Source organism: Salmo salar, chromosome 06 (genome assembly GCF_965601325.2).
Source record: "Salmo salar chromosome 06, fSalSal1, whole genome shotgun sequence".
Classification (NCBI taxonomy): domain Eukaryota; kingdom Metazoa; phylum Chordata; class Actinopteri; order Salmoniformes; family Salmonidae; genus Salmo; species Salmo salar.
In genome coordinates, this window is record NC_138296.1 from 6250001 (window position 1) to 6265369 (window position 15369).

General features: G+C 50.3%; 1 protein-coding gene across 1 annotated transcript in view; it reads left to right on the forward strand.

The window, feature by feature from the left end:
• The window catches only part of LOC106601970 (SMG1 nonsense mediated mRNA decay associated PI3K related kinase), a 148989-nt gene that overhangs the window by 60099 nt on the left and 73521 nt on the right, over positions 1–15369 (forward strand). The window contains exons 15-22 of the mRNA XM_082976278.1: positions 782–943; positions 2056–2174; positions 5867–5954; positions 6078–6179; positions 9239–9379; positions 11553–11773; positions 12455–12651; positions 13888–14049. Coding sequence (XP_082832404.1) covers positions 782–943; positions 2056–2174; positions 5867–5954; positions 6078–6179; positions 9239–9379; positions 11553–11773; positions 12455–12651; positions 13888–14049 — 1192 coding nt within the window. The remainder of the gene's footprint in view (positions 1–781; positions 944–2055; positions 2175–5866; positions 5955–6077; positions 6180–9238; positions 9380–11552; positions 11774–12454; positions 12652–13887; positions 14050–15369) is intronic.

The following is a 15369-nucleotide window of genomic DNA, read 5'->3' on the forward strand; positions in this document are numbered from 1 at the left end:
ACTCACACTGTACCATGTAACACACTCTACCACCCTGCTGTTCAGTATGCTGTGTTATATACCCTGTACTCACACTGTACCAGGTAACACACACTACCACCCTGCTGTTCAGTATGCTGTGTTATATACCCTGTACTCACACTGTACCAGGTAACACACACTACCACCCTGCTGTTCAGTATGCTATACCCTGTACTCACACTGTACCAGGTAACACACACTACCACCCTGCTGTTCAGTATGCTATACCCTGTACTCACACTGTACCAGGTAACACACACTACCACCCTGCTGTTCAGTATGCTATACCCTGTACTCACACTGTACCAGGTAACACACACTACCACCCTGCTGTTCAGTATGCTGTGTTATATACCCTGTACTCACACTGTACCAGGTAACACACACTACCACCCTGCTGTTCAGTATGCTGTGTTATATACCCTGTACTCACACTGTACCAGGTAACACACACTACCACCCTGCTGTTCAGTATGCTGTGTTATATACCCTGTACTCACACTGTACCAGGTAACACACACTACCACCCTGCTGTTCAGTATGCTGTGTTATATACCCTGTACTCACACTGTACCAGGTAACACACACTACCACCCTGCTGTTCAGTATGCTGTGTTATATACCCTGTACTCACAATGTACCAGGTAACAGTCACACTTTAATACAAAACTTTGATCCTTCCTTTAAACATAGTTCACCACATTCTAATTGGTCTTCTCTTTCAATCCTCTGTCTCTCTGTCGCTCCCTCTGTTTTTCAGACATGATCACTTCATCTCGTCCAGCCTGTCCTCCTCCTCCCCTTCTCTCTTTGACGGGGCGGTCATCAGCACGGTAACCACGGCAACCAGGAAACACTTCAGCACTCTGCTGTCCCTGCTGGGAGCCCTGCTGAGGAAGGAGCAGCTCTACACTGAGGCCAGGTGTATATACACACACACATACATACATGTCACACACAGGTATAGTTGAACGATAACTGTGGTGGAATTATTGTAATCAAAAGGAGAGACTTTCACATTTCTTCAAAACAATCCAAGTTGTATTAGTTAATTAGTGCAGTAATGGAGCTTGTCAGCGATCCTCCCGTAGGTGATTGGTTGAGAGCCCAACGAGGGGATTTGAGACGCAGCATTTTATAGAACAGTTAATCCTCCTGGATGTTCATGACAAACAACAGATGTATGGAATGGGTCACGAGGTTAACATTCGTATGAAAGATACTAATAATTCACAGCAGGCAGTATCTGCTGTAAAGACTGTTCTCATTGTGTAGAGACCAGGGTCTGGCCCCCCAACTCCATACTGGCGCCGTCTCCCCCTGGGACCCCAACTCCATACTGGAGCCATCTCCCCCTGGGACCCCCAACTCCATACTGGCGCCGTCTCCCCCTGGGACCCCAACTCCATACTGGAGCCATCTCCCCCTGGGACCCCCAACTCCATACTGGAGCCATCTCCCCCTGGGACCCCCAACTCCATACTGGAGCCATCTCCCCCTGGGACCCCCAACTCCATACTGGAGCCATCTCCCCCTGGGACCCCCAACTCCATACTGGAGCCATCTCCCCCTGGGACCCCCAACTCCATACTGGAGCCATCTCCCCCTGGGACCCCCAACTCCATACTGGAGCCATCTCCCCCTGGGACCCCCAACTCCATACTGGAGCCATCTCCCCCTGGGAGCCCCAACTCCATACTGGAGCCATCTCCCCCTGGGACCCCAACTCCATACTGGAGCCATCTCCCCCTGGGACCCCCAACTCCATACTGGAGCCATCTCCCCCTGGCCCCACAGTACAGAAACATTAACTCATGCTCTGGAATGTGGTATCACCCAAAGACATGGTACATCTCCTGTCAGTGTTAAATCTCCCAGAGGCCCATCCTCAGAACACACAGAGATGAACGTGTTCTCAGAACCCTCTATTCTGTTGCATAAAACAACCATTTGATGCTATGACAGTATTATAACATATTCTTGTAATTTCTCCACCATATAACCAAACCTTGTGTGTGTGTCTGCTCCAAACAGGAAGCTGTTGTTGACGTGGTCTCTAGAGATGTGCCTGATGATGAAGAGGTCTGATACCTACACCCCTCTCTTCTCCCTGCCCTCCTTCCACAAGTTCTGCAAGGGTCTGCTCCACAACGGTAAATACTGTATCTATAGAGAGGGTCTGTTCCACAACGGTAAATACGGTGTATCTATAGAGAGGGTCTGTTCCACAACGGTAAATACTGTGTATCTATAGAGAGGGTCTGTTCCACAACGGTAAATACTGTATCTATAGAGATGGTCTGCTCCACAACGGTAAATACTGTGTATCTATAGAGAGGGTCTGTTCCACAACGGTATCTATAGAGAGGGTCTGTTCCACAACGGTAAATACTGTGTATCTATAGAGAGGGTCTGTTCCACAACGGTAAATACTGTATCTATAGAGAGGGTCTGTTCCACAACGGTAAATACTGTGTATCTATAGAGAGGGTCTGTTCCACAACGGTAAATACTGTATCTATAGAGAGGGTCTGCTCCACAACGGTAAATACTGTATCTATAGAGAGGGTCTGTTCCACAACAGTAAATACTGTATCTATAGAGAGGGTCTGTTCCACAACGGTAAATACTGTGTATCTATAGAGAGGGTCTGTTCCACAACGGTAAATACTGTGTATCTATAGAGAGGGTCTGTTCCACAACGGTAAATACTGTATCTATAGAGAGGGTCTGCTCCACAACGGTAAATACTGTGTATCTATAGAGAGGGTCTGTTCCACAACGGTAAATACTGTGTATCTATAGAGAGGGTCTGTTCCACAACGGTAAATACTGTGGATCTATAGAGAGGGTCTGTTCCACAACGGTAAATACTGTGGATCTATAGAGAGGGTCTGTTCCACAACGGTAAATACTGTATCTATAGAGAGGGTCTGCTCCACAACGGTAAATACTGTATCTATAGAGAGGGTCTGCTCCACAACGGTAAATACTGTATCTATAGAGAGGGTCTGTTCCACAACGGTAAATACTGTGTATCTATAGAGAGGGTCTGCTCCACAACGGTAAATACTGTGATCTATAGAGAGGGTCTGTTCCACAACGGTATATACTGTGTATCTATAGAGAGGGTCTGTTCCACAACGGTAAATACTGTGTATCTATAGAGAGGGTCTGCTCCACAACGGTAAATACTGTGTATCTATAGAGAGGGTCTGTTCCACAACGGTAAATACTGTGTATCTATAGAGAGGGTCTGTTCCACAACGGTAAATACTGTGTATCTATAGAGGGTCTGTCCACAACGGTAATACTGTGATCTATAGAGAGGGTCGTTCCACAACGGTAAATACTGTGTATCTATAGAGAGGGTCGTCCACAACGGTAAATACTGTATCTATAGAGAGGGTCTGTTCCACAACGGTAAATACTGTGTATCTATAGAGAGGGTCTGTTCCACAACGGTAAATACTGTATCTATAGAGAGGGTCTGCTCCACAACGGTAAATACTGTATCTATAGAGAGGGTCTGTTCCACAACGGTAAATACTGTGTATCTATAGAGAGGGTCTGTTCCACAACGGTAAATACTGTGTATCTATAGAGAGGGTCTGTTCCACAACGGTAAATACTGTGTATCTATAGAGAGGGTCTGTTCCACAACGGTAAATACTGTGTATCTATAGAGAGGGTCTGTTCCACAACGGTAAATACTGTATCTATAGAGAGGGTCTGTTCCACAACGGTAAATACTGTGTATCTATAGAGAGGGTCTGTTCCACAACGGTAAATACTGTGTATCTATAGAGAGGGTCTGTTCCACAACGGTAAATACTGTGTATACTATAGAGAGGGTCTGTTCCACAACGGTAAATACTGTGTATCTATAGAGAGGGTCTGTTCCACAACGGTAAATACTGTATCTATAGAGAGGGTCTGTTCCACAACGGTAAATACTGTGATCTATAGAGAGGGTCTGTTCCACAACGGTAAATACTGTATCTATAGAGAGGGTCTGTTCCACAACGGTAAATACTGTGGATCTATAGAGAGGGTCTGTTCCACAACGGTAAATACTGTGGATCTATAGAGAGGGTCTGTTCCACAACGGTAAATACTGTGGATCTATAGAGAGGGTCTGTTCCACAACGGTAAATACTGTATCTATAGAGAGGGTCTGTTCCACAACGGTAAATACTGTATCTATAGAGAGGGTCTGTTCCACAACGGTAAATACTGTATCTATAGAGAGGGTCTGCTCCACAACGGTAAATACTGTATCTATAGAGAGGGTCTGCTCCACAACGGTAAATACTGTATCTATAGAGAGGGTCTGTTCCACAACGGTAAATACTGTGGATCTATAGAGAGGGTCTGTTCCACAACGGTAAATACTGTATCTATAGAGAGGGTCTGTTCCACAATGGTAAATACTGTGTATCTATAGAGAGGGTCTGTTCCACAACGGTAAATACTGTATCTATAGAGAGGGTCTGTTCCACAACGGTAAATACTGTGTATCTATAGAGGGTCTGTTCCACAACGGTAAATACTGTGTATCTATAGAGAGGGTCTGTTCCACAACGGTAAATACTGTGTATCTATAGAGAGGGTCTGTTCCACAACGGTAAATACTGTGTATCTATAGAGAGGGTCTGCTCCACAACGGTAAATACTGTATCTATAGAGAGGGTCTGTTCCACAACGGTAAATACTGTGGATCTATAGAGAGGGTCTGTTCCACAACGGTAAATACTGTGGATCTATAGAGAGGGTCTGTTCCACAACGGTAAATACTGTGTATATATAGAGAGGGTCTGTTCCACAACGGTAAATACTGTGTATCTATAGAGAGGGTCTGTTCCACAACGGTAAATACTGTGTATATATAGAGAGGGTCTGTTCCACAACGGTAAATACTGTGTATATATAGAGAGGGTCTGTTCCACAACGGTAAATACTGTGTATATATAGAGGGTCTGTTCCACAACGGTAAATACTGTGGATCTATAGAGAGGGTCTGTTCCACAACGGTAAATACTGTGTATATATAGAGGGTCTGTTCCACAACGGTAAATACTGTGTATATATAGAGAGGGTCTGTTCCACAACGGTAAATACTGTGTATATATAGAGAGGGTCTGTTCCACAACGGTAAATACTGTGTATATATAGAGGGTCTGTTCCACAACGGTAAATACTGTGTATCTATAGAGAGGGTCTGTTCCACAACGGTAAATACTGTGTATATATAGAGGGTCTGTTCCACAACGGTAAATACTGTGGATCTATAGAGGGTCTGCTCCACAACGGTAAATACTGTATCTATAGAGAGGGTCTGCTCCACAACGGTAAATACTGTGTATATATAGAGGGTCTGTTCCACAACGGTAAATACTGTGTATCTATAGAGAGGGTCTGTTCCACAACGGTAAATACTGTGGATCTATAGAGCGGGTCTGTTCCACAACGGTAAATACTGTGGATCTATAGAGAGGGTCTGTTCCACAACGGTAAATACTGTGTATCTATAGAGAGGGTCTGTTCCACAACGGTAAATACTGTGGATCTATAGAGCGGGTCTGTTCCACAACGGTAAATACTGTGGATCTATAGAGGGTAATAATCACAATTGTTTACTTTGGGGTTGTTAAAATCAGGTCAATCCCCAGGTGTTCCAGATATTCTAGATGGATGATTCCTCCTGATTCTGGGGAATCTTCCAACCAGGATGTTTGGAAAACCTGATTCCCTGCTGTGTGTGTGTGTGTGTGTGTGTGTGTGTGTGTGTGTGTGTGTGTGTGTGTGTGTGTGTGTGTTGACACTGTTCTCTGTCGGTCTGCAGCCCTGAATGAGGACCCAGTCATCTGCCTCCAGACCTGCAACAGCCTTCAGGTCATCTCCTCCTCACTCAACACAGAGCTGCTGCAGAGGTAACGCTCACACACACACACACACACACACACACACACACACACACACCTCAACCAACCCCTTATACACAAAAGCCTAACCCAAAGGTGTGTGTAACGATGTCTCTGTCCTGTGCCTCCCAGGTGTGTGGATGTTTGTCGTGTCCAGCTTGTGCACTCTGCGGTGAGGGTGAGGCAGGCGTACGGCAAGCTGCTGAGGACAATCCCTCTGGACGTGACGCTCAGGTCAGCACACAACACAGACCGAACACCCTCCTCTTTCCTCAATTACTGACTGGGACTGCTCTAAGGCCGGGACTCTGCCAGTGACTGACTGGGACTGCTCTAAGGCCGGGACTCTGCCAGTGACTGACTGGGACTGCTCTAAGGCCGGGACTCTGCCAGTGACTGACTGGGACTGCTCTAAGGCCGGGACTCTGCCAGTGACTGACTGGGACTGCGCTAAGGCCGGGACTCTGCCAGTGACTGACTGGGACTGCTCTAAGGCCGGGACTCTGCCAGTGACTGACTGGGACTGCTCTAAGGCCGGGACTCTGCCAGTGACTGACTGGGACTGCTCTAAGGCCGGGACTCTGCCAGTGACTGACTGGGACTGCTCTAAGGCCGGGACTCTGCCAGTGACTGACTGGGACTGCTCTAAGGCCGGGACTCTGCCAGTGACTGACTGGGACTGCTCTAAGGCCGGGACTCTGCCAGTGACTGACTGGGACTGCTCTAAGGCCGGGACTCTGTCAGTGACTGACTGGGACTGCTCTAAGGCCGGGACTCTGCCAGTGACTGACTGGGACTGCTCTAAGGCCGGGACTCTGCCAGTGACTGACTGGGACTGCTCTAAGGCCGGGACTCTGCCAGTGACTGACTGGGACTGCTCTAAGGCCGGGACTCTGCCAGTGACTGACTGGGACTGCTCTAAGGCCGGGACTCTGCCAGTGACTGACTGGGACTGCTCTAAGGCCGGGACTCTGCCAGTGACTGACTGGGACTGCTCTAAGGCCGGGACTCTGCCAGTGACTGACTGGGACTGCTCTAAGGCCGGGACTCTGCCAGTGACTGACTGGGACTGCTCTAAGGCCGGGACTCTGCAAGTGACTGACTGGGACTGCTCTAAGGCCGGGACTCTGTCTGATCACACCTTGTATCCTTCATGTAAAGAACATTTCTGATTGAGCTGACATCTGCAGTGGTTTACCTTTTAAAAGGCACGGTGTCGACAGTGCTCTATGCATTCAATCCCGGCCCGAAAATATTTCATGTTTTTTTACAAAAGAGACCTGGTTTAAGATGCGAGCTGGGTCAGAATGCTACAAATAATTCCAAACATGAAAAAACACACATTCTGTCACATAGAAAAGAAAGAAAATAATGTTTATTAAGTCATCTTCAACTCAAACTTCAAGTAGCTTGTCATTATCATAGCAGGAAAATGAATGAAATCGGTTATGCACTCATTGTCTGTTTTTTATCAGTCAAAAATTCAACTAATGTAAAAACTAATTGGGCGAGTTGCTTGAATTGTCTTTATCTACACTGAGAATACCAAACATTATGAATACCTTCCTCATATTGCCTTTATATCTACACTGAGAATACCAAACATTATGAATACCTTCCTCATATTGCCTTTATATCTACACTGAGAATACCAAACATTATGAATACCTTCCTCATATTGCCTAGCACCTCCTTTTGCCCTCAGAACAGCCTCAATTCATGGAGGCATGAACTCTACAAGGTGTCAAGCGTTTTTCTTTTCTTTATTTAACCTTTAACTATGCAAGTCGGTTATGAATACATGTTTATTTACTATGACGGCCTACTCCGGCCAAACCCTAACCCAGACGATGCTAGGCCATTGGTGCCCCGCCCAATGGGACTCCCAGTCATGGCCGGTTGTGATAAAGCCCAGGATCGAACCAGGGTCTGTGATGCACTGAGATATGCAGTGCCTTAGACCACTGCGCCACTTGGGAGCAGTCCACAGGGATGCTGGCCAATGTGGGCCTCTAATGCTTCCCACAGTTGTCAAGTTGGGTGGAGGACCATGCTTGATCCACTTGAGAGTGAAAAACCAGCAGCGTTGCAGCTCTTGACTCAATCCGCTGCGCCTGGTGCCTACTACCATACCCCGTTCAAAGTCACTTAAATCTTTTGTCTTGCCATTTCACCCTCGGGTTGTGTATGTGTGCCATTCAATTAAAAATCCTTTAACCGGTCTCCTCCCCTTCATCTATACTGATTTGAAGTGGATTTAACAAGTGACATCAATAAGGGATCATAGCTTTCACCTGGATTTACCTGTCATGTCATGGAATGCATAGGTGTTCCTGTTGTCCAGAAACGGACTGGTACCCAGGCTTCGGACATCTCTGTTGTCCAGAAACGGACTGGTGCCCAGGCTACGGACATCTCTGTTGTCCAGAAACGGACTGGTGCCCAGGCTACGGACATCTCTGTTGTCCAGAAACGGACTGGTGCCCAGGCTACGGACATCTCTGTTGTCCAGAAACGGACTGGTGCCCAGGCTTCGGACATCTCTGTTGTCCAGAAACGGACTGGTGCCCAGGCTACGGACATCTCTGTTGTCCAGAAACGGACTGGTGCCCAGGCTACGGACATCTCTGTTGTCCAGAAACGGACTGGTGCCCAGGCTACGGACATCTCTGTTGTCCAGAAACGGACTGGTGCCCAGGCTACGGACATCTCTGTTGTCCAGAAACGGACTGGTGCCCAGGCTACGGACATCTCTGTTGTCCAGAAACGGACTGGTGCCCAGGCTACGGACATCTCTGTTGTCCAGAAACGGACTGGTGCCCAGGCTACGGACATCTCTGTTGTCCAGAAACGGACTGGTGCCCAGGCTACAAACATCTCTGTTGTCCAGAAACGGACTGGTGCCCAGGCTACGGACATCTCTGTTGTCCAGAAACGGACTGGTGCCCAGGCTACGGACATCTCTGTTGTCCAGAAACGGACTGGTGCCCAGGCTACGGACATCTCTGTTGTCCAGAAACGGACTGGTGCCCAGGCTACGGACATCTCAACAGATGACTCCCATTTGAAAAACCATAATCTCAATCTGTAATTTTCAGACAATGGGTCTGGCTGCTGTCTTTGTTGTCCGTCTACCTCCCTGCAGTGACCTTAGTGTGTGTGTGATCTTAATGTGTGTCTGTGACCCTGCAGTGACCTTAATGATTGTGTGACCCTGCAGTAACCATAATGTGTGTCTGTGACCTTAATGTGTGTGACCCTGCAGTGACCTTAATGTGTGTGTGACCCTGCAGTAACCACAGCCACCCAGAGATAGAGGAGATCTCCCTGGTGGTCCGTCGCCACATGAGCCGCACCCCCAGCAGCACCTTTCACCCCCAGGACTTCAGTGACCTCATCAGCTTCATCCTCTATGGCAGCCAGCACCGCGGAGGGTAGGCTACCTGGCTCGGGGGGGGTGTGTGTGTGTGTGTGTGTGGGGGGGGGGGGGTCCTTCTGCTAACGTGGGTCCCGTGTGGATCAGTTGGTAGAGCATGGGGCTTACAACGCCAGGGTTGTGGGTCCCGTGTGGATCAGTTGGTAGAGCATGGGGCTTACAATGCCAGGGTTGTGGGTCCCGTGTGGATCAGTTGGTAGAGCATGGGGCTTACAATGCCAGGGTTGTGGGTTTGATTCCCACGGGGGACCAGGATGGGAGGGGAAACTATGAAAATGTATGCAATCACTACTGTACATTTAAGTCATTTAGCAGACGCTCTTATCCAGAGCGACTCACAAATTGGTGCATTCACCTTATGGATATCCAGTGGAACAACCACTTTACAATAGTGCATCTAAATCTTTTAGGGGGGGGGGGGGGGGTGTTAGATGGATTACTTTATCCTATCCTAGGTATTCCTTAAAGAGGTGGGGTTTCAGGTGTCTCCGGAAGGTGGTGATTGACTCCGCTGTCCTGGCGTCGTGAGGGAGCTTGTTCCACCATTGGGGTGCCAGAGCAGCGAACAGTTTTGACTGGGCTGAGCGGGAACTGTGCTTCCTCAGAGGTAGGGGGGCCAGCAGGCCAGAGGTGGATGAACGGAGTGCCCTCGTTTGGGTGTAGGGACTGATCAGAGCCTGAAGGTACGGAGGTGCCGTTCCCCTCACAGCTCTGTAGGCAAGCACCATGGTCTTGTAGCGGATGCGAGCTTCAACTGGAAGCCAGTGGAGAGAGCGGAGGAGCGGGGTGACGTGAGAGAACTTGGGAAGGTTGAACACCAGATGGCCTGCGGCGTTCTGGATGAGTTGTGGGGGTTTAATGGCACAGGCAGGGAGCCCAGCCAACAGCGAGTTGCAGTAATCCAGACGGGAGATGACAAGTGCCTGGATTAGGACCTGCGCCGCTTCCTGTGTGAGGCAGGGTCGTACTCTGCGAATGTTGTAGAGCATGAACCTACAGGATCGGGTCACCGCCTTGATGTTAGTGGAGAACGACAGGGTGTTGTCCAGGATCACGCCAAGGTTCTTAGCACTCTGGGAGGAGGACACAAGGGAGTTGTCAACCGTGATGGCGAGATCATGGAACGGGCAGTCCTTCCCCGGGAGGAAAAGCAGCTCCGTCTTGCCGGGGTTCAGCTTGAGGTGGTGATCTGTCATCCACACTGATATGTCTGCCAGACATGCAGAGATGCGATTCGCCACCTGGTTATCAGAAGGGGGAAAGGAGAAGATTAATTGTGTCGTCTGCGTAGCAATGATAGGAGAGACCATCTGAGGGTATGACAGTGCCAAGTGACTTGGTGTATAGATTCTCGCCACGCCACCTGGTAGGAGCGACCTGTCAGGTAGGACGCAATCCAAGCGTGGGCCGCGCCGGAGATGCCCAACTTGGAGAGGGTGGAGAGGAGGATCTGATGGTTCACAGTATCAAAGGCAGCAGATAGGTCTAGAAGGATGAGAGCAGAGGAGAGAGAGTTAGCTTTAGCAGTGCGGAGAGCCTCCGTGACACAGAGAAGAGCAGTCTCAGTTGAATGACCAGTCTTGAAACCTGACTGATTTGGATCAAGAAGGTCATTCTGAGAGAGATAGCAGGAGAGCTGGCCAAGGACGGCACGCTCAACAGTTTTGGAGAGAAAAGAAAGAAGGTATACTGATCTGTAGTTGTTGACATCGGAGGGATCGAGTGTAGGTTTTTTCAGAAGGGGTGCAACTCTCGCTCTCTTGAAGACGGAAGGGACGTAGCCAGCGGTCAAGGATGAGTTGACGAGCGAGGTGAGGAAGGGGAGAAGGTCTCCGGAAATGGTCTGGAGAAGAGAGGAGGGGATAGGGTCAAGTGGGCAGGTTGTTGGGCGGCCGGCCGTCACAAGACGCGAGATTTCATCTGGAGAGAGAGGGGAGAAAGAGGTCAGAGCACAGGGTAGGGCAATGTGAGCAGGACCAGCGGTGTCATTTGACTTAACAAACGAGGATCGGATGTCGTCGACCTTCTTTTCAAAATGTACTGTAAGTCACTCTGGATAAGAGGGTCTGATAAATGACAATGTAAATGTGTGTATCATCTGATAACCTGTGTGTGTATCATCTGATAACCTGTGTGTGTGTTGATATGTTCACCTGTGTGTCTTCCTTCAGTAAAGAACCGTGGCTGGAGCGTCTGTACCACAGCTGTCAGCGTCTGGAGAAGCGTGATGGTGTCTCCGGTGCGGCTGGCGGTGTGTGTGTACCGCGGGGTCTGCTGAAGACTGAGGCGGTGCTGTGGCAGTGGGCGGTGTGGGAGGCAGCTCAGTTCACAGTGTTGTCTAAACTCCGTACCCCGCTGGGACGGGCACAGGACACCTTCCAGACCATAGAGGGTACGGGCTGTCACACACACACACACACACACACACACACACACACACACACACACACACACACACACACACACACACACACACACACACACAGAGAGTCCAGAGTTTTCCACATGATGTTTTTAACATGTTGCTGATAAGTTGAGGGAGGCCTGGAGTGGGGCTGTTCTTTGCATTTCTGAACCCCTGTAACTTTCACCCCTGTAACTCCACCCCTGTAACTCCACCCCTGTAACTCCATGTCCTGCCAGGTAGACCCGTAAACCAGGGGTGCAAACTCATTTTGCCCCGTGAACCACATTTTACTTTTATTTCTTTCACTGTCAGAATCGTTTTGGGAATTTCTGATGCTCCCTGACTGTCGAGCTTTCATGTCGGTGATATTTCTATTAGCCAGCTGGACACAGTCAAACTGTACGAAATGCAGGTCCATTATCATTTCTACACAGTTTCCATTTGGTTTGAGTCATTTTAAAGTATATTGACCCCCCATTCCATCCTATACACATTCTGGATGTACATGCTGCCTCTTTCAAGAACATATCCTCCTCCCTCTCTCCCTCCCTCCTCCCCTCCCTCCCTCTCTTCTCCCCCTCTCTCCTCCCCCTCCCTCCCTCCCTCCCTCCCTCCCTCCCTCCCTCCCTCCCTCCCTCCCTCTCTCTCTCCCCCCCCTCTCTCCAGGTATGATCCGCAGCCTGGCGGCCCACAGTCTGAACACTGAACAGGAGCTCAGCCAATGGAGCGCCGGCGACACGGATGACGGTTACCATAGCAACCAGCTGCGTCTGGCGCTGCTCTTGCAGTTCCTGGAAAACCTGGAGAAACTGATGTACAACGCCTACGAGGGCTGTGCCAACGCTCTGACCGCACCGCCCAAGGTACACACACACACACACCTACACTTTGAGAAACTGATGTACAATTCCTACGAGGGCTGTGCCAACGTGCTGACCACACCGCCCAAGGCGCACGCACACACACAGCCCCAAGTGCCCCCCCAGCTCCTAATGTTAACTATATTTTTCTCCCTCTCCTTCCCTCTCTCTCCTTCCGCTCTCTCTCCTTCCGCTCTCTCTCCTTCCGCTCTCTCTCCTTCCGCTCTCTCTCCTTCCGCTCTCTCTCCTTCCGCTCTCTCTCCTTCCGCTCTCTCTCCTTCCGCTCTCTCTCCTTCCCTCTCTCTCCTTCCCTCTCTCTCCTTCCCTCTCTCTCCTTCCGCTCTCTCTCCTTCCGCTCTCTCTCCTTCCGCTCTCTCTCCTTCCGCTCTCTCTCCTTCCGCTCTCTCTCCTTCCGCTCTCTCTCCTTCCGCTCTCTCTCCTTCCGCTCTCTCTCCTTCCGCTCTCTCTCCTTCCCTCTCTCTCCTTCCCTCTCTCTCCTTCCCTCTCTCTCCTTCCCTCTCTCTCCTTCCCTCTCTCTCCTTCCCTCTCTCTCTCCTTCCCTCTCTCTCTCCTTCCCTCTCTCTCTCCTTCCCTCTCTCTCTCCTTCCCTCTCTCTCTCCTTCCCTCTCTCTCTCCTTCCCTCTCTCTCTCCTTCCCTCTCTCTCTCCTTCCCTCTCTCTCTCCTTCCCTCTCTCTCTCCTTCCCTCTCTCTCTCCTTCCTCCCTCTCCCTCTCTCTCTCCTTCCCTCTCTCTCTCCTTCCCTCTCTCTCTCCCTCTCTCTCTCCCTTCCCTCTCTCTCCTTCCCTCTCTCCTTCCCTCTCTCCCTCTCTCTCTCCTTCCCTCTCTCCCTCTCTCCTTCCCTCTCTCTCTCCTTCCCTCTCTCCCTCTCTCTCTCCTTCCCTCTCTCTCCTTCCCTCTCTCCCTCTCTCTCTCCTTCCCTCTCTCTCCTTCCCTCTCTCTCCTTCCCTCTCTCTCCTTCCCTCTCTCTCTTTCCGCTCTTCCCTCTCTCTCCTTCCCTCTCTCTCTTTCCGCTCTTCCCTCTCTCTCCTTCCCTCTCTCTCCTTCCCTCTCTCTCTTTCCGCTCTTCCCTCTCTCTCCTTCCCTCTCTCTCCTTCCCTCTCTCTCTTTCCGCTCTTCCCTCTCTCTCCTTCCCTCTCTCTCCTTCCCTCTCTCTCCTTCCCCCTCTCCCTCTCCTTCCCTCTCTCTCCTTCCGCTCTCTCTCCTTCCCTCTGTATCCAGGGTATCAGAACATTCTTCTATACCAACCGTCAGACCTGCCAGGATTGGCTGACTCGTATCCGCCTGGCCCTGATGAGGGTGGGGCTTCTGTCCGGCCAACCAGCAGTCACCGTCCGCCATGGCTTGGACCTGCTCACTGAGATCCAGAACAGCAGCACTCTGGTAACGGGCGGAGAGACACACAGTCCCAGGCCTGTGTCCTAAACCATACCCTATTCCCTATATAGTGCACTACTTTTGACCAGAGCCCCAACTGAACCTAGTGTACTTGACCACACAGAGACACACACTCAGCATCACCTGGCTCCAACAGTCAGTCAACTGTTTTCAACCACGACCCCTTTACCTGAAGTTCCTAAATACATCACCTGTAACTGACCCCCATGTCTCCTCTCTGTAGGGTCCAGGTCTCTTCTGGTTACCTGTAACTGACCCCCCCATGTCTCCTCTCTGTAGGGTCCAGGTCTCTTCTGGTTACCTGTAACTGACCCCCCCATGTCTCCTCTCTGTAGGGTCCAGGTCTCTTCTGGTTACCTGTAACTGACCCCCCATGTCTCCTCTCTGTAGGGTCCAGGTCTCTTCTGGTTACCTGTAACTGACCCCCCCATGTCTCCTCTCTGTAGGGTCCAGGTCTCTTCTGGTTACCTGTAACTGACCCCCCCATGTCTCCTCTCTGTAGGGTCCAGGTCTCTTCTGGTTACCTGTAACTGACCCCCCCATGTCTCCTCTCTGTAGGGTCCAGGTCTCTTCTGGTTACCTGTAACTGACCCCCCCCATGTCTCCTCTCTGTAGGGTCCAGGTCTCTTCTGGTTACCTGTAACTGACCCCCCCATGTCTCCTCTCTGTAGGGTCCAGGTCTCATCTGGTTACCTGTAACTGACCCCCCCATGTCTCCTCTCTGTAGGGTCCAGGTCTCTTCTGGTTACCTGTAACTGACCCCCCCATGTCTCCTCTCTGTAGGGTCCAGGTCTCTTCTGGTTACCTGTAACTGACCCCCCCATGTCTCCTCTCTGTAGGGTCCAGGTCTCATCTGGTTACCTGTAACTGACCCCCCCCATGTCTCCTCTCTGTAGGGTCCAGGTCTCTTCTGGTTACCTGTAACTGACCCCCCCATGTCTCCTCTCTGTAGGGTCCAGGTCTCATCTGGTTACCTGTAACTGACCCCCCCATGTCTCCTCTCTGTAGGGTCCAGGTCTCTTCTGGTTACCTGTAACTGACCCCCCATGTCTCCTCTCTGTAGGGTCCAGGTCTCTTCTGGTTACCTGTAACTGACCCCCCCCATGTCTCCTCTCTGTAGGGTCCAGGTCTCTTCTGGTTACCTGTAACTGACCCCCCATGTCTCCTCTCTGTAGGGTCCAGGTCTCTTCTGGTTACCTGTAACTGACCCCCATGTCTCCTCTCTGTAGGGTCCAGGTCTCATCTGGTTACCTGTAACTGACCCCCCCATGTCTCCTCTCTGTAGGGTCCAGGTCTCTTCTGGTT